The following is a 23,507-nucleotide window of genomic DNA, read 5'->3' on the forward strand; positions in this document are numbered from 1 at the left end:
ATGAGTAGGCAACATTAGCCATTAATGCTGCTAGGAAGGAGGCTGTCTGTAGCCCACAAAGAAGTGGTATTATTAGTAGCTAGTTTCACTGTGTCCTGGGCAGTTTTGGAAGTCAGCTGTCACCAAGGCTAAGCTGTCATCTTTCTCACCTGGCAAATCCCATTTCACTTAACCTGACCTGCTAGCACAAGGAGTAACAGGATTCAGCCAGGGCATAATTGGAACAGGGATTTGGAGCTGTGTCATACTGGAAATTCAGTGCTGTGTGTTGGACTCGGAATGATTTGAGAATGGAGTAAGGAAGAGATGACCGTTATGAAGTCAAATGAAAACTCAATAGCCCCCACATTTAGGGATTTCCCAGGATGAGAACCTGCCAACTTCTATACCTGCTGCATAGCTTATGATCCCTTCTTGTCTTTGTGAGCAGAGTATTTAGTGGCCACGCAACAGAATTTTTAACACTAGCTGACACAGCAAAGTCACCCTGGGAACTGGCTGCATACCAGTGCACTTTTAGTAAACCATCTGCAAGATTTCACCATATGCTTTTGAAATAATAAACAGGCTTTAGCTGTGACATACATAGAAAGGTTCTACCATTTGCTCAAAATGTAGGGCATCATGGAATTTCTTTATCAGGTATAATAATCCACTGAAATATTATGTTAGATATTCATAATTACACATCTGCTTTTAGACACAGTGCCAATGTCTGTATTCTAATCCTCTAATGTATGTCCTGCCTGAAGGTTTACAAACTGATGCTGTGAAAACTATATGTAAAGACTATTTTTGTTTTCACTCTTTTTGGGAGCAGAGCATTTTTAATATCAGAGGGTAGCCGTGTTAGTCTGGATCTGTAAAAGCAGCAAAGAATCCTGTGGCACCTTATAGACTAACAGACGTTTTGGAGCATGAGCTTTCGTGGGTGAATACCCACTTCCTCAGATGCATGTAATGGAAATATCCAGGGGCAGGTATATATATGTGTGCTAGCAAGCAAGCTAGAGATAACGAGGTCAGTTCAATCAGGGAGGATGAGGCCCTGTTCTAGCAGTTGAGGTGTGAAAACCAAGAGAGGAGAAACTGGTTCTGTAATTGGCAAGCCATTCACAGTCTTTGTTCAACCCTGAGCTGATGGTGTCAAATTTGCAGATGAACTGAAGCTCAGCAGTTTCTCTTTGAAGTCTGGTCCTGAAGTTTTTTTGCTGCAGGATGGCCACCTTAAGGTCTGCTATAGTGTGGCCAGGGAGGTTGAAGTGCTCTCCTACAGGTTTTTGTATATTGCCATTCCTAATGTCTGATTTGTGTCCATTTATCCTTTTCCGTAGAGACTGTCCAGTTTGGCCGATGTACATAGCAGAGGGGCATTGCTGGCATATGATGGCGTATATTACATTGGTGGATGTGCAGGTGAATGAACCAGTGATGGTGTGGCTGATCTGGTTAGGTCCTGTGATGGTGTCGCTGGTGTAGATATGTGGGCAGAGTTGGCATCGAGGTTTGTTGCATGGATTGGTTCCTGAGCTAGAGTTATTATGGTGTGGTGTGCAGTTACTGGTGAGAATATGTTTCAGGTTGGCAGGTTGTCTGTGGGCAAGGATTGGCCTGCCACCCAAGGCCTGTGAAAGTGTGGGATCGTTGTCCAGGATGGGTTGTAGATCCTTGATGATGCGTTGGAGGGGTTTTAGCTGGGGGCTGTATGTGATGGCCAGTGGAGTCCTGTTGGTTTCTCTCTTGGGTTTGTCTTGCAGCATTTTTAATATTACTGCTGGTTTAAAAAAATACAAAACTGAAATATTTTATGCGTGGATTCTATTATTGTGATGTTGGGGTTGTCTTTTTTTTAACTTTGTTTTTCTGTAGCATCTGAAGCATAGATTTGACACATTACATTCCTATCACACCATTCACAGTTTACATTTGTTTTCAGTAGTATGCCAGGTACACTGTTCTTGTTTCACTGGTTACTTGGCATGAATAATTTACCGGTGTCATTCACAAATGTCTCATTAAAATTAGCATTGCTCAACTAAGGAATAAAGAGAAAAGATCACACCAGATGGGAGAATGTGACACTCAAATAGTTGCAATATGTCTGTTCTCTTCTGCATAGGATCTTACACTGCCTCCTCAATGTAATATCTGAGCACCTTCCAGCAGAGCACTAAGTGACATGATTAGAATCTGTCACCTGTGGTTCATTCTCTCTCATCTTCTCCACAAAGGAAGAATTGTATAGGGGGTTGTTTTGGTAGGGTTTGTTTTTTAAATGTACATGCTGGTCTTTGTTTATATTAGCAACAGCAGGTTAAAGTGTGCGCCTTGCACTTGGAATGGAAGATGGCGAGGTCTGTGATGGTCCTTCATGTCTGGTGGGGGGAGTTAATCCCACAGTCTCAGACTGGTCCCCGAGGGAGTTCTGTCTTCTGCTTAGATAAGCTTTGCCTTATGGTATAAATAGGAAATTCCAGGGTGCCTGAGCAGCACAGCTGCGACCATGGTCTTCACTCTGGAGTTTAGGTGATCTTTGTAATATGCTGGCTTCAGGCCATTGAGCATCTTGAAGATAAGGACCAAGATCTTCCGCTTTGTGGGGAGTCAGTGTAGAGAGCAGAGGATGGGACTGATGTGCTGGCAGTAGCCTGTGTTGCTTAGGAGACGTGCTGCAACATTCTGTACTAGTTGGCATCTCTAAAGGCTGACAGTTTCACATCCAGGTACACTGCATTGCTACAGTACAGACAGGAGGTGGACAAAGGATGTATAACTGAGGTCAGGTTGCTGTCTGTCAGGATTGGATGTAGTCTCCTAGCCCATTGGTGATGATAGAAAGTGTTACTCCTTGATGCTGCTGAAATCCAAGAGCACTCCTAAACTAATGACTTGCTGACATGCTCTTCTATCAAGGCTAATTCAAATACCTGTAAAATTCAAAGAGACTTGCCAAAATCTCTATTAATTACACACACAAAAAAAACCTATGTTAAAAGAATATTATTAAGATTGCAAAGTTGAACACTCAAAAGTTTGAGTGGGATTGTATGACAAAGTTGCTTGTGATGGTGGGGCAGGAGAAACCTAGGGCTCACTTCTGGTTTATGTCTTATGTTCCTAAAAGCTCATGCTTCAGGGTTTTAACTGGCCACCTGCAGGGGTCTAGGGTGACCAGACAGCAAATGTGAAAAATCGGGACAGGTAGTGGGGGGTAATAGGAGCTTATATAAGAAAAAGCCCCAAATATCAGAACTGTCCCTATAAAATCGGGACATGTGGTCATCCTACCGGGGTCAGAAAGGGATGCCCCTCCCACCACACGCATACCCAGGAAGCAGTTTTTAAATCTTCTTCCTCTGAAGCATCAGGCTGGTCATGGGACATTGGGTGGAGTGGGCCAGTACTCTGAAGTGGCACCAAGCATTCTCTCTCTCAGGTGCTTGATGGGCTGGTTCTTGTTCACATAGTCAGGATCTAACTGATCGTCCTATGTGGGGTTGACCAGGAATATTTCCCTAGATCAGATTGGCAGTGACCTTAGGGTTTTTTTGCCTTCTTCTGCAGCATGGAGTGCAAGTCATTTGCCAGGATTATCTAGCTATAGCTCACTTAATCACTTCCCTGCCTTTGGGGGGTGGGGGTGTCAGGCACTTATATACCTCGGAAACTCCTGTTCTCTCCCTGGGACACATAATAGTCTAGTCTGTTGTGGGCTGTAATGTGCAGCTGCTGGGTGGTGTGGGTTGCCCGTGATATACAGGAGACGGGGGTAGTCAACAGGCAGACTGTGGGCCAAATCTGACCCGTCAGGTGCTTTTGAATGGATCCTGAAATCTTTTTATTTACTCATTATTATTGTTTTTTATTATTTTCTCTGGAGTCTGGACCTTGACTGTACCCTGACCAAGAAATATGGACCTTGACAAAAAATAATTGACTATGCCTGGACTAGACTTACATAAATCCCAGGACCCTGCCTCATTCAGTGCACAGGATGGATGGTGCTTACTTAATGAACAGCTATTCAGTATTTTGTTTTGGCTCATTGTTCAATGTGTGGCCCCAGACCTTATTTATTGCACACTATTCAAACCCTGCTCTGATGACTCAAGTATTAATTCCCTCGTGGACTTTTCTATGGCACTCATCACTATTGTAACATCACAAACACTAATTAATTTATTTTCATAACACCCCTGTAAGGTGAGGGGGGATTATCCCCATTTTACAGATGGTAAACTGAGGCACAGAGAGATTAAAAGTGTCCACTAATTTTGAGTGCCCAATCTGTGACATCTAGGACGGGATTTTTCAGAGTATTATATAGCCCTTTGTACGTTCAAAGCAGAGCTCCCATTTATTTCAGTTGCATCGCTTGAGTGCTCAGAACTTCCACAAATCAGTCCCCAGGGTCTCAAATCTCAAGAAAATGAGGAACACACAATTAGTGACCACTTATGAAAAGTTTAGTTTACGTGACTTGCCCAACATCACACAGGAATTCTGTGGCAGAAGCTGGGAAAGAATCCAGTTCTCCAGAGCATCATCATTCAACTGCCTTAACCATGAGACTCTCTTTTCTCTTCCTGAAATCCCCTGCCTCACTCAGTGTATATCTTCCAACTGCTGCAACAAATGAGGTAGGGGTCCTACAGACAACTATCCACTTCACTACACAACCCTGATGCATCCACAAAACAAGTCCTTCCAGTGCACTGAAAGAGGCAGGGATTCTATGGAAAAAACAGTATGTGACAATGTAATTAGAGTTAACTGTATCAGAATGCATATGTACAAGCGGGGGTCAAATTAAGGTTTCATGGAGTACCTTAATTTTGGCATTTCCTAACTTTTGAGTGTTTGTCTTTGCAGCCTTAGTAATGTTCTTTTAACACAGGGCTTTTGTGTGTAATTTGCTAGGTTTTTAAAAAGGCAAACTGAAAAACAGAAATTCCATCATGTGGCAATGTATTGATGATATTCAGTTCATCAGCAGGCTTGGAACCTTCCTATCAACCGCACATATCTCTGCCTCTGGGGCTAATAGAATAACTGATAGCAACAGTAGATTATCTTCTATGTGGACCAGCATTAGAGGGGGGAAGATACTTTGCCAGGGGGTTTCAGATGTTGGCTTGGGTTCCTTTCCCAAGCAAAGCCTGGGGATGGGAATGTGCTCCAGTCGGCACAGAGTCTTCTGCCCATTCCCCCCAAGCTTCACCCCATCTCCTCCAATCTATCCCAATCCTGTCTCTACCCCACCACTGGCTCCTTGTCCCAGTCCCATTCTTCTCACCTAGTCAGTCCCAGTCTCCTTGCCCAGTAAATTGTAGTCTCAACCCTCCAGATTTCCCATCCTAGTCACTCTTGATCTCCCACCATCTCTTGCTCTCAATCTTATTGCTTAGCCATTGCCAGGTCCTTGCAGCCCAACCCCCATCTCATCCCCAGTCTCTTTGCCAACCCAGTCCCAGGTCCTTCCTCTGCTCCCTGATCTGTCTCTTTTTCTCTTGCTGGCTTCCAATCATTTGTCCACACCCACATTCCCCATCTCCATTTATTCCTGAGGCTCTCAACCAATCTCAGTGTCCACATTTCTCTCAGCACCTTGTCCCAGTTTCTTTGCCCAGATAAGCCCAAAGATGGGGGGAGGGATAGCTCAGTGGTTTGAGCATTGGCCTGCTAACCCCAGGGTTGTGAGCTCAATTCTTGAGCGGGCAATTTAGGGAACTAGGGCAAAAATCTCTCTGGGGATTGGTCCTGCTGTGAGCAGGGGGTTAGACTAGATGACTTCCTGAGGTCCCTTCCAACCCTAACATTCTACAAAAAGAAAAAACAAATAATCCCAGATCATCTGTTTCATGTCCCTTCTGCCCCATTGGTTCTCAGTCTTCTTGCCCTGCCAGTCCCAGTCTTCCCCTCCCCTGCTCCCAGATCTAGTCTACTTACCCAGACAGTTGCTCTTAGCTCCCAGTCCCAGCCTCCACCCCCTTGTTCCAAGCTACACCCCCAGTCCACCTTACAATTACCTAGGTCTAGCTTTTGTCCCCTCTGCATTGTAACTCTGATGGTTTCCTCCTCCACACTGCTAGGATGTCAGCCAGGGGTTACTGACAGCATGTGGGATCAGGCTCCCTGCTCTCAATTCCAGTGCCCAGCCCCACCCCAGCCTGGAGCAAATAGGAGCAGCTACTGCAGTGAAAGTTTGGCTTTGCCCCTCCAGCCCTAGGCTGGAGCATGCTCAGTCAGTCTATGGGAATAGTCTATGTGCAGTCTGATCACACCTAGGAGCTATGAGAGGCTGGAGCATGCTCAGTGAGGAGGGAATCTTCAGAGATTTCAGCTGCTAAACTCTAGCAATTCTCTACTAAGCATGTGTGAACTTCAACTTTTCAAAGGCTTATAATTGGGCCAAATGTGGGCAGACTTTCACAGGGTTGGCAAAAAGCCAATCCCTGACAAAAAAGACCATCTCCCTGCCTAATTTCAAGTCCCTGTTCCAAAGCATTGGGGGCATTAGCACTTTCCAAAGAAAAGGTTACCAGAACGTTTGTAACATTGAAAAAAACAATTTATTTACCCCTAACCTCATTTTCAGAAATGGCTGAACCAGTCTGGCTAACATGTTCCAAAATAAATAAAAGAAAAATCGACCAGAGGCAGAAACCCAGCATGGAAAATTTCAGGCCAAATAGTTAAACTCTGGCAACCATAACCAAGATATAAGCAACTGAAAACAGTGTCTGATAATGGGAGGTATCGGGCAACCTTAATAATAGGCAGCGGGTAGCATATTAAACGCTGCCCTCTTCTGGATAGAATGTCAGTCTAGCTCCAGTAAGAAATATCATGGTGCCCTCTAGTGGTTGTAGCATAGAGCTGCAATCTTCAAAGAAATCCAACCCTAAGGAACGGAGGTTGGCTAGAGAGAAAGGAGGAGTGATACAGGAGGTGGCAACGAGAGGTGAAGGGAAAGAGAGGTGGGAAGGAGAGGTGAAGGGAAAGAAGGAAAAGGAATAGCCAAGAAATACGATAGTGGGAGGAAAAGAAAAATGGATGACAATAAAGGAAGGATGGTCTAGTGGTTAGGGCACTAGCCTAACATTCAAGAGACATCAGTTCAAGTCCCTGTGTAGCCACAGACATCTTTTGTGACCTAGATCATGTCCCTTAACCTCACTGTGTCTCAGTTCCCATCTGTAAAATGGGGCTAATAGCACTTCCCTATCTATTTCATATAGGTTCTTATACTGCACTCGGAGCCATACTATCTGAGCACCTTCACAGGGATATTGTGAGGCATTCAGACACTACGGTAACTGGGGCCATGTGAGTATTATCTAGAAATGGTTGGGAAGGGTTACCTTTATCACAACAGCATCATCCCATGGGTTACCAGGTAGTTTCCTTGAATTCACTGTTGGATGTTGGGTCAGCAGGTGGATTTAGCTGCTGGGGAGCTGCATTACCTTTCTCAATGGATTGTATGAAAGGACTATGTGGGTGGATGACCCCTGCTGTTTGGTTTCTGTAACGATTCTTTTATCCCCACCCCCCACTGCTAATCCAGGCCATAGTTTTGTGTGTAGAATGGGGAAGGGATCTGTTCCTCCCAACAGCATGCAATAGAATCCAGTTCTCCAACCTTTCCATGCTGCAGACCACTTTGTAACAGAAAGATCCTCTTGTGGCCATCTGCCCTCCCAGTGCCTTGCTGTGATTTGAAATCCTGTGCACATAGACTGCTGAGAAGGTTTTCCAGATCACAGTCTGAGAACTCTTGCAACAGAGCACCTGGAAACTTGCATCTTTGAAGCCCTCATTTTGATGCTATTAGTATTATGGCCCCATCCAGCAGAGGATTTAAGCAAGTAAAGCTAACGTTAAACATTAATTATAATGGGACTATTCATATGCTTATGTGTATTGCTGGATGAGGCTAAAATTTCCCCCCCAGCTACGTTAATGCTGCTTCTCAGGTATCTGTCTTGATCACACAGTGTGTGTTTTTCCACTTAAAAGAAAATGTTCTATTTAACATGAAACAGCCCCCACAGTTCACCCTGTTTACACCATACTGCAGGAGCAGTATTCAAATGCAGGGGAATAGCATAGTCAGTACAACAATATGCTACCCCCGTGCATCCATAGTTACAGAGAAAAGCCCTTCCTCTTCATTCTAGTCCATCCCGTTTGCTGAAGAGCTTGTCCTGTTGCTCTGTTCTGTGTGACAGTGCAGCGACAGAATACTCTAAATACTCCCACACTAGAGGGCAGGGGTTCAGATACCCAACGGGCCTTTAACCCTGACATTCCTGATGTATGTGTGATTAATGCAGCAGGCTTAGCCTTTCATTACTCTACTTCTCTGCATATAATTTCTGTTTTCCCCAAAGATAAAAATATAAAAATTAAAAGGCAGTTCCTGCTCAGTGCTGGTCACTTTAAATAGACAACAGTACATGCTGATACTGGGATCCCACAAAGCCCTGCTCTCCCATGCGTGAGTCTTCTCTGTGATGCTAGTCTGCAGATAAGTACCAACTCTAGGATGATGGAACATTTAGTTCCCATGAGTCGTGGGGATTATTATTTGTCTTCCAGTCTCACCAAGAGGCTCCATGTGCTCACTCCTATACTTACATAGAGATAATCCCTGCTCCAAAGAGTTTATAATCTAAACAGATGAGATGGGGCACAGACACAGAGAGGCAAAATGACTTGCCCAAGGTCATACAGCAAAACTGGGACTAGAACTCATCTCCTGATTCCTAGGCCAAGAGATAAGACACTGGACCGCATGGCCTCCCCAACATAGAGAGTTACTTCCAAACTAAAAAGATGACGGAAGTCCAGTACCTGACTATTGTAATGTGTATATTGGGTAGAATCCTGAAACTCCAAATCATTCCTGCTGCTAACTTCTATCATTGCAGGACACTGTGAAGCTAAACAATAAATTCACATTCATTTAAATGCCTGTAAAATGCAATCAAAATGCCACATCACAAAATAACTGATGTGTGAAAGCCTTCACTGTGTCAATGTGGATTTAATGCCAGTGGGGGAAGTACCTTTACTGTGACAAAAAGGGCCCTCTTTAAACTGGAAGTCACCTCTGGGGAACTGTGGAAAGAGTAGACCACGCCTGTCTTTTATCTCTGTTAAAACTAATACGATGTGGTAGCCACAAAGATCTTTTCAAAATCGGAGCATGTCCCACTCCTGCCTTTTTATGTGTGGTTTATATCGATCTCGCTTGAGCTACATGTTGGAAGTTCAATTTGATTTTGAGTTCATTTGGAACCTAATCCAGTGCCAACTGAAGTCAATGGAAAGACTCCCAGAGAAGTCAGTCTGAGTTGGATTGGCCCTTTCCATTGATCATTGTTTCCATTGGTTGATTTCTTCTGCAAAATAATAGATCAGGATGACTTGGTTCATACTGTAAGGAAAAGAATACAGCCTGTGTTGGTATGGTGCTGAATTTCCTTCTGTACTCAGTAAGAATCTGCTCCTAAAAATGTGGGGAGAGCCATGAAAGCAGAATTTGCCGAGTAAAGTTCCTCAGGAGATGAAATAGTAGCATCAGCCTGGTGCACACAAAACAAACCGTAGAATATTTCATGTTTATTGTCATGTATTTGAAAAAAGTATGAAAACTAATCTACAGTGAAAATTCCACAAGTCCCATTGAAATGTGAAGCCGAACTTTCAGAATCTTCAAAAATAACTAAAATTTCAAAATTTACAATAATAAACCAACCAGAAAATGTAGGACACACTGAGTACAGGGAACAAAACCAGCTGAATCTGAACTCTTCTATAGTATCTGTTCAAATCAACTTTTCTTTCCTTGGGAGGGCTTCTCTCTCAATACTGAGCGGGCCCAGCCAGCTGCCTTCAGCTTCTGAGAGCTGACAGTCACTCCCAATGGCAGTATGGTTGCTGGTTACTGACTTTGTCTTGTTCACTTTACAGCAGCCATCTGTGCTTGCCTTGTGAAGTCTGTTTCAGTTTGACCTGGTTTGGTACAGAGTTGTGCTAGAACATCTATGATGGGGATGATTCAAAACAGTGTTCACTGTGGGTTGCGGGGAAGAGGAGAAAGAAGAGACCTATGGAAAGGGACTCTATTCTCTGAGTGGGGGAGAAGTGGGATTATTCCTGTCTGAGATCCCCAGCCCCTGAAGGAGAGAGAAGAATTTTGCTCAGAGACCCTATCTTCAAAGCCGAGGAGGAGAGAGAGGCCCTGGCCAGGAACCCATCTGTCAAATATGAGACAAGAGAAAAACCCCACCTTGAGCCTAGGAAGAAAGTCCTCTTCTCCCCATTGCCCTGGGCAAGCCCCTCCCTGTGAGGTGTCAGTGGCTCTCCTTTAATCCCTCCCAGGCCAGGCCTGTACTCTCTCCTGACTCTTTCCTTCATTTCCCCTCTTCTATGGGTGGCCTAGTGATCCTCAGTTCCCCCTCACTCCCATTGTCTATGTTTGGGCAGGAAATACTCACCTTTCCTGAACGCTTTGGGGGAAGATAAGGTCCAGTGCCATCTAATCCACAAGGTCAGTCTTCATCAGGTGACTAGGTCACCGAGCTGCTTCCCCATTCAGCAGAAACAAGGAATGTGTTCTGACTCAGCCCACTGTCGCTACAGCAGAGCCGTTCATACTTCACTATGGAAACACTAGTGTCACTGGCTTCCTGTAACCTAGAGGTAACCTCACCCACTGGGATGAGCTGCTAGGCAGGCTTTCCTGAGCAGAGCCTACAAAATGCAGTGAAGTAAGAGCAGCCAGCAGGAGGCTGGATCCACTATAGGAGGATGGAGGAACAGGTGAGGGGTGCTGCCATGAAAATTAACCCTATGAACTAGGATGGAGCATGCCTGACCTTATTGTCCTCCCTAAAAGAAGAAAATGCAGGAGACCACCTGACCATCTTGGAGGTCAGGAGTAGGGAATGAGGCTTGCCAGCCATGCCCTGAAGACAATAGCAGGGAAGGAGTTAAAAGGCCACCAAGCTGACCTCAAACGACTATAAAAAGTATGTGGTGTAGGAGGCTGGAGAGTAATGGTGATGAAAATAACCTAGCATCAGGGGATGGGCAGTATGGCAGAGGGGTTCCTCTATTCCAGGGGTAGCCAAACTGTGGCTTGCAAGCCACATGCAGCTTTTTTACAGTTAAAGTGCAGCTTGTAAGTCCTTCCTCTGTGTGCCCCCCACCCTCCATTCTCCACCTACCAGACTGGGAGGGGGATGCTCAGGACCTCTGCCTTGTAGTGGGGAGGGGGATCTTGGGGTTTCAGCGCTGCGGGGCACACCTGCTGGGGCTCAAGGTTTCAACAGAAGTGGGGCTGAAGTCCCTAACCCGGGCTCCTGGCAGGTGTGCCCCGGCTCTCAGACTTCTGAATATTATCATATGTGGTTCAGAGTGCCAGTACATTTGACCACCTCTGCTCTATTCCATGCAGACTCTCCTGACTGGGAGAAAAGGGGTGTATTTCAAAGCTTGAAGAAGATTTCACTATTTGTCTATGAATTGGACATGCTTCGCCCCTGGTTTTACAACCAATCACTGATAAAAAGCACTGCCCCAGTTAGAGTCTAACAATCAGACTAGACCACTAGCCATTAACCCATCCAAGCTAATGAAGCCCAATCCTGTTAGCTTTAAAAACCAGACATTCATGAACTATTAAACGTTCTGCTGTCAAGCAACCGTTCATTCTCTCTCCTACTGTCATTTACTGTGAATCCTATAATTTATCTTCTAAAGCACGTAGCTATCTTTAATACGATCTGAATGTCTTATACCTAGTAACTTTAATATGTAATCAATTGTTGTGCAGATGACAGTTGGAGACTATAGAGAAAATTACTGTAGCAGGATGCAGGCTGAGCAGTGTTTCCCTGAGTAAAACTAATAAGAGAATATATAAACTTGCTGTAGGACTATATTGGGAAACAAATGTGCTGGCTAATGTATGGGTAGATCTGTTTGTACCATTTGATCTCTAGTGGATAACCCTAGAACTGCTTAAACATTTCATAAATGTCTTCATACTGATGCAACTATTACAGTAAGAGGCTGTGGCTTTGGGGCAGTGTGCCTTATCACTGCAGCTGTCATGAAGATCCTAGACATGGATTTCTTATAATATTGCTGTTTTGGTTTGCAGGTTGGTCTATCCCCCTTGCTCCCTGACTACCTACTGAGTCTTAAAACGTTCACACTTTTCTGCATTTGGAGGATGTTATTTGAGAGCCCTGCACAAGAATGAAGCAGTCGGAAGGATGGTGTGAAAGGTACAAATGCACTGACAACTGGAAACAGTGCAAATCTGTGATTGTAATGAGTGCTTACTATGCCCTTGGTTTTGGGGTCAGATAGAATAACCAGAAAGATATTTTAAAAAACAGAAATTGAAGATGGATGAGTTTTTAATTGGTCAACCTTACCTATGTCATTTTATAGTGTTTGCTGGTCTAAGGCACTTTTTGTTCTGTTTCAAATTGCCTTTGTCTATTAACAATTGTCATTTTGCAGGGCCTTTTTCTATATTATGTGCTAGGCTTTTTGCTGTTTTTAATAAGCAAGAAAAGACGCATGATTAAGGTCAACTGCTGCACAGTTGTTTTTAAAGACAATTTTTTATATCCACATCTATATTGTGGCAGCTCTCCAGGGTAGGGAGTGATAAGGTAACCAATATAAATGCACATGCTGGACTATAATCACTCCAAGGGATTCAAATATTTTTGTCTTAAAAGCATTTCCTGGCATATTTATCTAATCAGTTGTAACAGAAAGCGATATGTCTGGTGGGTAAAATGTACAAATACCTGTTACCCAGTTATAATAAGATTAATTACTCTATCAATATACCTAAAAGGCATGTTTAAAAACTGCCATACTTTGTGATTATTCGAGGCCATGAAACAGTTCCTCAGCGCCATTCTAGTGAACTTGGTACTTTATTTAATAACCTATATTATTTTTAAAGGTTCATATACCCCAGGGATAGACATGGAGGGAGAACTCCAGAGTAGAACAGAACTCAGAAGTAGCCAGTTTCATCTCTTGTTTCCAGTAAATAAATGTTTATAATCATTCAGGAAAGACAAAAGGAAAATAAAACAATCATTTAAAATCATGTAAATATAGGTGGTTTGGGACATCATTTTAAATAATTGTGAACTTTCCTGGCTTAAATATTAAAAGTTTAAATATCACCTTGTGTGACCTTTTAGACATATGCCAATTACATTCATGTTTCACAAATGTTCTGAGACTACAGCATGTGGCCCCCAAATTCACAGTAAATGCAGTGCCCCAGGAGTTAAACAATTCCAATATTTATTGGTGTCATAATCCTAACAGAGTTCAGTGTAACCATTTTGTTGATGGTACCTATGGGTCCTGGTTATGCTCACTGTGGTATTGTATTTTAAAGTACAACACTTACGGTATTGCAATTGTAGCTGGCATTATGAGTTCTGCATCTGTTTATACGAGTGCTTTTCTTACTCCTGTTATTCTTTCGCAAAAGCCAAAATCAAATACGCACAGTGCCTTGACTTGCAGTTCTCGATGATCGTACTACACATACTGTACTGCCTCAGGACAGTGCACATTAGCACTGCAAAATAAATAAATATAGGGCTGGCCGGTGCGCCTGAACAATTTTTATAGTGGGGGGGGGTGTGCTGAGAGCCATTAAACCAAACTGTAAACCTTGTATATGATGTAAAAGCAGCAAAGAATCCTGTGGCACCTTATAGACTAACAGACGTTTTGGAGCATGAGCTTTCGTGGGTGAATACCCCCTTCCTCAGATGCATGTAATGGAAATATCCTGGATATATCCTGCTTTTACAGATCCAGACTAACACGGCTACCCTCAGATACTTGTATATGATGGAAACCACTTCTAGCCAGGGAGTGATGCTGCACCCCCAGCACCCTGTTCCAGCACCGATGGGGCTGGCAAAGCCTGGAAGAAGGTGAGAGGAGATTACTAAAAAAAAACCCTGAGATTTTTCAGGGCCACATTTCCAAGAGCAACTAGACATTCCGGGTGGCGGATTTGAGCCACCTTGTAATGATTATCAGCCCTTTCTCAACAGCATCTCTTAGGGGTTTCAGCCGGGCACCCCAAATCCCCCGCCCCCATGTTTCCCTGACAGCCGTTCTGCAGCCCCCTTGCAGAGGGGAGAGCCCCGGGGCACTGGCCCCGCCCCACTTTACCTGTAGGAGGTGGTGGTGGCAGCGCCGGGCGGGGAGGCGCTCAGCCTGCTGCTGGCCCCCGGCCGCTGGTCGCTGCCCCCGGCGGGCAGGACGTACACGGACCTGGCCGGGCCGGGGGGGCCGTCTCGCCTCTGCAGGGGCCAGGCGCGGAAGTCCTGCTGGTACTGGGTCTCGGCGGCGAAGGGCTGGGGGCCGGGGGGCGCCGCCGGGCCCCGCTTGTGGCTCCCCCCCTTCCAGGACCGCTTGATGGGCAGGCTGGCCTGCGAGTGGGGGGGCCCGGCCGGCAGCTGACCGCCGCCCCCCCGGGAGCGCCCGTCCGCCGCCGCGCCCCGCGCCGGGCTCGCCCCCTCCTCGGGCTCCTCGAGGTCAGAGTAGCTGTGGATGGTGAGCGGCACCGAGAGGTCGGACTTGTCCAGCTGGCTCCAGAAGCGGGCGAGGCAGCACACGCGGCTGATGCAGGGCCAGGCCATGGAGCGGACGGGGCGGCGGGCAGCGCTCGCCCGCTGCGGCGCGCTCCCAGCCGGCCCTGGTGGATAGTGTCAGCCCCGGCGAGCCCCCCCTCCCACCCCAGGCTCGGGCTGACAGCCCGCACACGTGATCCGGCCTGCCGCCGCAGCTCTGCAACCCGCCCGCTGGGTCTGCCTGCCGGGGGCAGGGGAAAGCACCCTGCCCTGCTGCATCCTCAGTCTCTGCTGTGAGTGCCCGCTTGCCCGCCCCTTGCAGCGCCCTCTCCGAGTCACCACCATCAACCCCCGCAAAAAGACCCCCTCGAGCTTTAACCCCGATTTTAATCAATAGGAGCCCCCCCTCCGCATTCCTCCCCTCTAACACTCAATCGGCACCAACATGCAAACAATCCCAGACACCAGTGTAACGAGGAGTGAGTGCTTCCACCTGTCCTCATTCACTATTACTGCTTCCTTGCAATGTTAGGTTGGCTATAATAATCTGTGGTTACACTGTTATATGATGTATAACTATGATAATATGCATGAAATCATATGGAGAATAAACAATAGCTGGGCATAGGATAAGAGCCATTTCTTGTTAATCCAGGGTCTTTGCAGATACTATAAAAAGAACCACTTCTGCCACAGAGATCACAGGAAATGGAATAGTAAAATTAATAATATAGCCATTAGCCCACCATTTTTTCTTTCATCTTTAGACTGCCTTCTATCCTTTCCTAATTTACAATGTGTTTCAGTGAAATATTTAAGAATAGGGTTTTTTCATAGTATACGTAACTTGTTTGCATTTTATATTTTGATACTTGCCTATAAACCAGATCTAAACATGTAATGTATTATACTTTTTATGCAGCAGTTTAGGTGATTTGGGGCTTGCTAGTGACCGTAAATTACATCCCTGATGCAACTCCACTGAAGCTAATGGAATTACCTCAGGGATGTAATTTTTGTCTTTTTAGAATTTAACATCTTATGTAATAAGTGTCTTACAGGCCATACTATCATGCTACAATTTATGATACAGAATCTTTTGTAATGTTATACTCAGTCGTAGGTCACCACACTATATCAAATACAAGACTGTAAAATTCTGACACTTATAGGGCAAGGTTCAAATATCTATGTACTATAAAATCATATAGTTAAAGGCTAACAGGACAGGAACCCCATTTTAGGAAGCAATAATCTATTTCTGAGTGGATATCCAAAGAGGTCAAATCAGTGATGCATAGGTGTGCAGTGAAACTTTAGGAACAGAAAATTTACCATATCAGATGAAACCCTTAGTTTATCTTGTGACAGGATCCCCAGGGTACAGCCTGGGACTCTGGGACCGCTGTGCCCCCTTAACTCTCTCCAGCCTGGGCTGTCTCTCACAATGCCTTGCTAGTGACAAGCAGTGAACCCCTCCAAGCACTGTGATCACTCAGCACAATAGCACGTGGAGCCCCACACCCAGCTAGATTGCATGAATGCTCCAGAGCCACTCATGAATCACAGAGAAAGGTACTAGCCAAATCCTCCCAGCCCCCAGCCTTGTACCTCAGGAACATACCATCTTGCACAGCTCAAGACGAGCAGTGCAAATTTATTAACTGCTTCACCACTTCATCAATGGAAAGTGGCTATACACCAGCCTTTGCAAACCTGAGCAGATTTACCACACACATCAAGCAAATTCACTAGTAAAGATAAACAGTAAAATAAGTTTATTGTTTACAAAAGATAGATTTTAAATGACTATAAGTGATAGGCAAAAAGTCAGAGTTTGTTCCCAAAAGAAAAGAAAATGTAAGCACGCAGTCTACACCCTCAATCCTATTAGACTGGGCAACATCTAGATCAGGGGTCGGCAACCTTTCAGAAGCCGTGTGCCAAGTCTTCATTTATTCACTCTAATTTAAGGTTTCGCGTGCCAGTAATACATTTTAATGTTTTTTTAGAAGGGTCTCTCTCTCTCTGTAAGTCTATATATTATATAACTAAACTAGTTTTGTATTGTAAAATAAACAAGGTTTTCAAAATGTTTAAGAAGCTTCATTTAAAATGAAAGTAAAATGTTGATCTTACGCTGCCAGCCCTCTGCTGGTCTGGGGTTCTGTTCACCTAGGCCGGCAGTGGGCAGAGCGAGGCCTGCGGCTGGGACCCCAGCTGGCAAGGGTCCGTCAGCCAGAACCCTAGACCAGCAGCGGGATGTGCAGGGCCGGCCACCAGGACCTAGAGGGCTGGGGGCGGGCTGGAGTCAGGGCTGGAGGTGTCAAGGCAGAAGGGGGGCTAGGTATGGGTGGGGGTGCCAGAGTCAGGGCTAGGGTGGGGGTGGGGGGATGAAGGAGTCAAGCAGAGGGCTGGGTGTGTATGTGGGAGGTACAGGGCTCAGGGCAGGGGCCTGGGAGGCGTGGGGGGCTCAGGGCAGAGGGTGTGGTGTGGGGGAGGGTCGGGGGTCAGGGGAGAGGGCTGGGTGACTGCCCCCCTAAGAACTCCCAACCCTGCTGCTCCTTGTCCCCTGCCTACCCCCTCCTGGGACCTCTGTCCCCAATTGCCCCCCAGGACCTCACCCCCTATCTAAGCCTCCCTGTTCCTTGTCCCCAGACTGGTCCCTACCCCCTACCTGTCCCCTAACTGCTCCGACCCTTATCCACACCCCCATCCCCAAACAGATCCCCAGGACTCCCGTGCCCCATCCAACCGCTCCCTGCTCCCTGACAGGACCCCCAGAACTCCCGACTCATCCAACCCCCGCCATTCCCTGCCTGCCCCAACCCCTCTCCACACCCCTGCCTCCTGACAGCACCCCCAGAACTCCCAACTCATACAACTCCCCCAGCTCCTTGTCCCCTGACCACCCCCTCCAGAGACCCCCCCACCCTAACTGCCCCTCTGGACTCTCCTTGCTTCCGGTCCCCTGACTGCCCTGACCCCTATCCACCCGCTGCTGCTCACAAACCCCAGGACTTCCATGCCCCATCCAATCCCTCACTGCTTCCTGACAGACCCCTCCAGAGACTCCCATCCCTAACCCCTTCCCTACCCCACCTCCCCATCCAACCTACCCTGCTCCCTGTCCCCTAACTGCCCCCACCCCTTGTCCAACCCCACCACCCCTGGGCCCTTTACCTTGAGGCTCCATGCAGAGCCAGACACGCTGCCCCACGGGAGAGCACAGCCCCGGCCCTCAGAGTGCTGCGTGGGGCGGCGGCATGGCTCCAGTTCAGCAGGGAGCCTGTCTGCCTCCCCGCAGACCCAAATGCTGCCCTGCGGAGTGCTGCGCGTGGCGGCAGGGCTCCAGGGGAGGGGAGAAGGCAGGGGAAGGGCCAGCAGCTTGCTGCGCTCCGGCCTAGGAGTGGGGACCCCGTGGCTTGCCGTGCCGGGAGAGTGGGGCCATTTGCCCACCCCGTGCGCACGGCTATGCTTCTGCTTCCTGCCCCTGCAGGGGGAGCAGAAGGCAGAGGAGAGCGGGCTGGGCTGGGCAGGATTTTTAATGGCATGCTGCAGTCCTGGCAGGCTCCAGCGTGCCATTAAAAATTGGCTCACGTGCCGTCTTTGGCATGCGTGCCATAGGTTGCTGACTCCTGATCTAGATTAAGCAGTTTTTCTCACCCTACTGGATATTGTAGTCCTTAATATACAGGTTTATCCCTTAAACCAGGGCCAGTCTCCTCTGCTGAAGTCTTCAGTCTTTTGACTGTCTTTGTTGTTTGCAGCATAGGTAGGGGAAGGAGAAAGGCCCAGCATGGGGCTCCTGTGTTCTATTTTATACATCTCCCCACCTACCCCCGCAGGGCCTGCCCTGCACCTAGCACTGTGCAGAGAACCAGCCCCTGGCTGGAGCGCTCAGTTCACCAGCAGCCTGGCCGAGGGCTCCTTCTTTCCCCCACTGCCTCTGGCTGGGCAGGCACCCCTGGAAAGCCCAAGACCCTCTGGGCTGGGGCGCTGGCCAGGAGGAGCCATGCCCTGCATGTGCCAAAGCCCTGCACAGCGCTGGCACGGGGCAGCCTCTCCGCCCCTCAGTTAAGCTCTGGAATGGTGGGGGTGGGGAAGGGAATGATTTCCAGCCTGTTCATGCCCTGAACCTGCAGGTTCCATGCAGGGCTGGCTCCAGGGGTTTTGCCACCCCAAGCAGCAAAAAAAAAAAAAAAAAAAAAAAAAAGCCGCGATTGCGATCTGCGGCAATTCAGCGGGAGGTCCTTCGCTCCAAGCGGGAGTGAGGGACCCTCTGCTGAATGGCCGCTGAATACCTGAAAGTGCCGCCTCGCTCCTGAGTTGCCGCCCCAAGCACCTGCTTGATAAGCTGGTGCCTAGAGCACAAGCATGGTCTTGTAGGACCATGGTAGCCTTCAGGGCAGAGGCTTAGCACCGTCTTTGCCCACCCTTCCCCCCAGGTCCTGCCCCCACGGAGCAAAGGGCTGCTCTGTCCCCTAGGCACCCTCCTCTGCTGAGCCCCGTTGCTGGCTGAGTTCACTGAAGCCCCTGCAGTCAGGTTTCCTGGGCCCTGGTGCACAATGCATCCTTAGGGGTTAACCCCTTCCCGCCCATGCTCTAGCCAGGGAACAGGAGGCAGCTGGGTTAGGCTGGTGGCCAGCAGCAGCCTGGAGGTGTTAACTGCCTTTTGACATTGTGCAGGCAGGAAGGGACAAGCTGCTTTCAGCCACAAGGAGAAAAGATGAGCTCTGCAAAGACACAGGCCAGGTCATCACCTCCCCATCTTCCTCCCCTGCTGCTGGAAGCAGCTCCCATCCCTCTCCTCCCACACAGACTAAAGGCTGCTGCTGGCCATATTCTGGTGTGAACCTTGGCAAAAATCTGGAGGGGAGGGCATGTGACCCTGCATGCCCCGCCCCAAGTTACCTCTGCAAGACACAGCACAAAGTACCAGGAGAGGCAGGTCCCTCTGGAGGGCTCAGTCTGGCATGGAGGGTGGAGACCACTGGGCACGGAGGGTGGGGTTGGTCGGTCACCCTCAGTGTGTGAGAGGGGTGTACGGGAGTGTGTGGCACCCCTTCCCACGTGACCTCTAAAGCCATAAAGATAAGAAGGTAACTAAAAAGAATCTAGCTACTCAGTATTTCTTTATAACAGGGGATCAGTCAACTTGATGTTAATTTGAACATTTGTACAATTGCCGCTGAACTCCTTTAAATATAAATAATTTTACCAGTTGTCCCTTATTCAGCATAGGGAAATATGGTCACCCTACAACATGATGCAATGTCATTTTCTTAAAATATCCTACTAAACTTGCCCAGGTTGCTTTCAATAGTCACGGGACTCAATTCTGGGAGTCTCCAGGTCTATCCTGGAGTTTTGGCAACTCTAATGTAGCCTTATGCAGATGAGTCATTGAATTGAAGCTCTCTTGCAGGACAATGGCTGTTGATGGGTTATTTGACACCCACCCGAGCACTGATTACTTTCCTTGGCATTGTCTCTGGAGAGCTAGTATCTGGGCACTTCCCAAATCCATAGCATATTTCAGTGACAACTATACCACACATTCTCATAACTTCATATACATTAGTGATATACATATTTATACAGAAAAATGACTTTCAACAGATCATAAGCTTTCCCCTGATACCTCACACAGCCTGCTTTATATGCAATATCACAATTATATATAAATGAGGAATATGGGGGCTACAGGGCACTCCTCCAAGGTACAGAATGTCATGTATCCATTATTTAATATTTATATTACACCACCACCTTGAGGCTGTAATCAAGATTGGGGCTGGATTATGCTGGGCACTATACATATATAGAGGTAGACACCATCTCTCTCTACCATCTAGTCTAGTATTGTGTGTGTCACTCCTCAAAATGCAAATGTGCAGAGAGGAATGCCTTCCTGATCCCTGAGGCAATCCTCTCACAACCTACAGAGTGAGATTTGGGTCAAGATTTTCAGACATGACTAATGATTCTGATTGCTTCCATTTTTGGTCATCCAATTTACAACACTTTAAAGAAGCCTGATGGAAGTGTTATGTACCCTCCCTCTGAACAATCAGGTCCCTGTGAGGCATCTCAAGTTAGGTACCCAAAATCACTAGTCACATCTGATAAATCTGGCCCCCATTACATCAGTATAGGCATCAGTACAAATGCTATTGACTTACTGAAATAAAAACAGTGCATATTACTAATGAATTTCCTGGTGCTTGGGTCTAGAACTAATATTTACTAGTCTGTGAGTAACGACTTTAAAAATAAATAGCATCTGGCTCAAATACAGAATACTTTATCCTGCTAAATGGGTTTTACAATGAGGATGCAGAAAACAGGACATCCATTTTATTATATATTTTCACTGGCATACTACAAATGATGCTCTGATCCCTATTGCTAGGCCTGGCTTAGAAAAATGTGTGAGAGAATCTAACATCTCCTCTGCCCTCATTGTGCCTGACACTTCCTAGCACCGAGTTCAGCTTTGACATTGTGCATCTCAGAGAGCACCTACACCATCAGGCAATGCTTTGAGCCAATGCTTTGAGTGCTGAGTTTGTCAGCTGGAATTGGCACAAAGGGTATCACACAGAACAGGAGAAACCAGAAGACATTAGATTAGAGTTAAAAGTTGACAGCATTTGAAAACAATTCCTCATCACTAGACAATGGCAAACACTATAACTGTAAGGCAAATCAGACTAAGAAGCATCAATTGCTGGGGGGAAATATCTCATAAAACTGTTTTATGATTTTAGTATTAATGACTTATGAACTATTTCATTAAAGATACATGCATGTTTTCAGGCAGGATGCTCTTTAAACTTGTCATAGCCATGGCAGTTTTTTAAAAAAGCAAGTGTACACTTACATTTTCTAAATCCTCTTAACTTTCAACATACACTAGTTTGTGCTCCTACATGATTAACCATGATTTTTTTTTATAGGTATTGTCATTGTTTCCTTAGACATAACACCATCTGGCGTCTCTGCCAAACATCCCTGTAACTATTACATTTCATTTTTATTTGCAATAAGCCATTTTAGAAAGGAAATAAGTCTTCCCTTTTGGTGCTTGAATACAAAATAACTTCTAGGCTATTTTAAGGTGTAACAGTGTATTAGGAGATTTTGTGTGTGCATACATGCACAAGCACCTATACCCATACACATGCCAAATTTCAAAGGAGGGATTTGTCAGAAAGGTTGTTTGCTTACATTAGTGAGTTGTTGTAACTTTGAGCCATTTCTTCACTTAATCCAGTATTGACTCACGTACTCCAATTTTTAAGAGTATTTTTGAATATGGGACAATTATGGTTTCGGGTGACAGGACCTCAGATACAGAAGGCAGGCAGGGATGGGCTGCTTGGCAAAATGAAAGTGTTCATAGACCTTGCTCAGAGGAAATCAGTTTCATACCACCTTCATTGGAGAATCTCACAGGCTTTTACAAGACTCTAGGCGGCCCCTGGGAAGTAGATAAGTGTTATTAACCCCAATCTTACGAATAGTGAAACCAACACAAAGAGACCCCAATGCAGCCTCTGATTTTGGGTACCCAACTTGACACCATGGGGTTGGTTTTCAGGAGAGCTGAGCATCTGCAAATCTAGTTGAAGTCAATGGGAGCTGCAGGTACTTCACCCTTCTGCAAAGCAGGCCCAAGGTGGCTCAGTGCCTGTCTGCAGCATTTTTGCAGGTGAAGAGGGCATAGAAATACTATAACGGAGGTAGCAAGCCTAGTGATTAGAGAGCACAGGAAGACCAGTGTTCTATTCTCTGCTCTGCAAATGACTTAAGGCCTGATATTTATAAGTGCTGGCAACCAAAACTCCATTTAGAGCTGTGGGCACTCAGTTTCTCTGAAAAGATCAAGTCTTCATGGTACAAGTTCAGGCATTACTGTTTACCCCGCATAACTGATTTTCTGTATCTACAACTATAGTACAAGGCTAGGTTTGCATGTCTGTCTTCATTAGTTGTATATATACCACTTGATAGATAGTATAACACTATCGGCTATATGTGGCTGCAGCCTAGAGAGGGTACCTAAGCCCTACCTAAAAAAAGAATGGAGAAGGTAAAGAAATGTGGGAGAGAATAGAGTAAAGATGAAGTAGGGAAGAAAAGAAAGGGAGATGGGCAACAGCAATGGAAATCAAAGGAACAGAACATTAAATGGGAGCAAGGGCATATATGGAAAAAGTTGACAACCACTGCTGTCACAAGCCCAAAAACCAAACTTCACGGCTACCAACTCATCTGTCACACAAGGTTAGATTTGCAAGTCTGTGTGTAACTACTTGGAGGGCGTTGGCTGCAGGCTGTCCTCCTGCCACAACCCCCACCCCCACAGAGTGTTTCTGGGTGCAATATTGCTTCTCATTAGAGGTACTATTGCTCTCTACTGGATGGAACAGGTATGTCTGCAGCCTGAAAAGCTTGTATGATTTAATATAAGTTAACGAAGAACCCTAAGAGGGGTAGAAAAAGGAGGAATAAACAGGGGAAGTAAAGGAAGAGTACACACAGAAACGTGAACTCCCTGAGTCAAGTGAGTCAATAGTACCTGTGCGAGAAACATTCGCTAGGTCTCAACTACTACATTAGACTAAATTTTCTTTTTCTGAGAGTTTAGAATTAAGGTTACTTTTTTTTTTTTACCCTCAAATTAGTCACTGTTAATATTGTGATGAAAAATATACCAACCTATGTTTTATAACAGTAAGCACCAAAGACTGTAACTGGGTGTTAGCAGCATAGGTTGGTAAGGAGTTGACATCAGTTTCGTGCTCCACCATTTATTACATTTGGTGCTATTTAGCACCATCTTTAGTTTAC

The 23,507-nt window shown here is 46.2% G+C and overlaps 1 protein-coding gene across 1 annotated transcript in view; it reads right to left on the reverse strand.

The window, feature by feature from the left end:
* The window catches only part of MAP6D1 (MAP6 domain containing 1), a 43,722-nt gene extending 29,002 nt beyond the window's left edge, over window positions 1-14,720 (reverse strand). Inside the window, exon 1 of the mRNA XM_050964174.1 lies at window positions 14,248-14,720. Coding sequence (XP_050820131.1) covers window positions 14,248-14,717 — 470 coding nt within the window. The 5' untranslated portion in view covers window positions 14,718-14,720. The remainder of the gene's footprint in view (window positions 1-14,247) is intronic.
* Between the last annotated feature and the right edge of the window lie 8,787 nt (window positions 14,721-23,507).

The sequence above is a fragment of the Gopherus flavomarginatus genome, chromosome 8 (assembly GCF_025201925.1).
Source record: "Gopherus flavomarginatus isolate rGopFla2 chromosome 8, rGopFla2.mat.asm, whole genome shotgun sequence".
Classification (NCBI taxonomy): domain Eukaryota; kingdom Metazoa; phylum Chordata; order Testudines; family Testudinidae; genus Gopherus; species Gopherus flavomarginatus.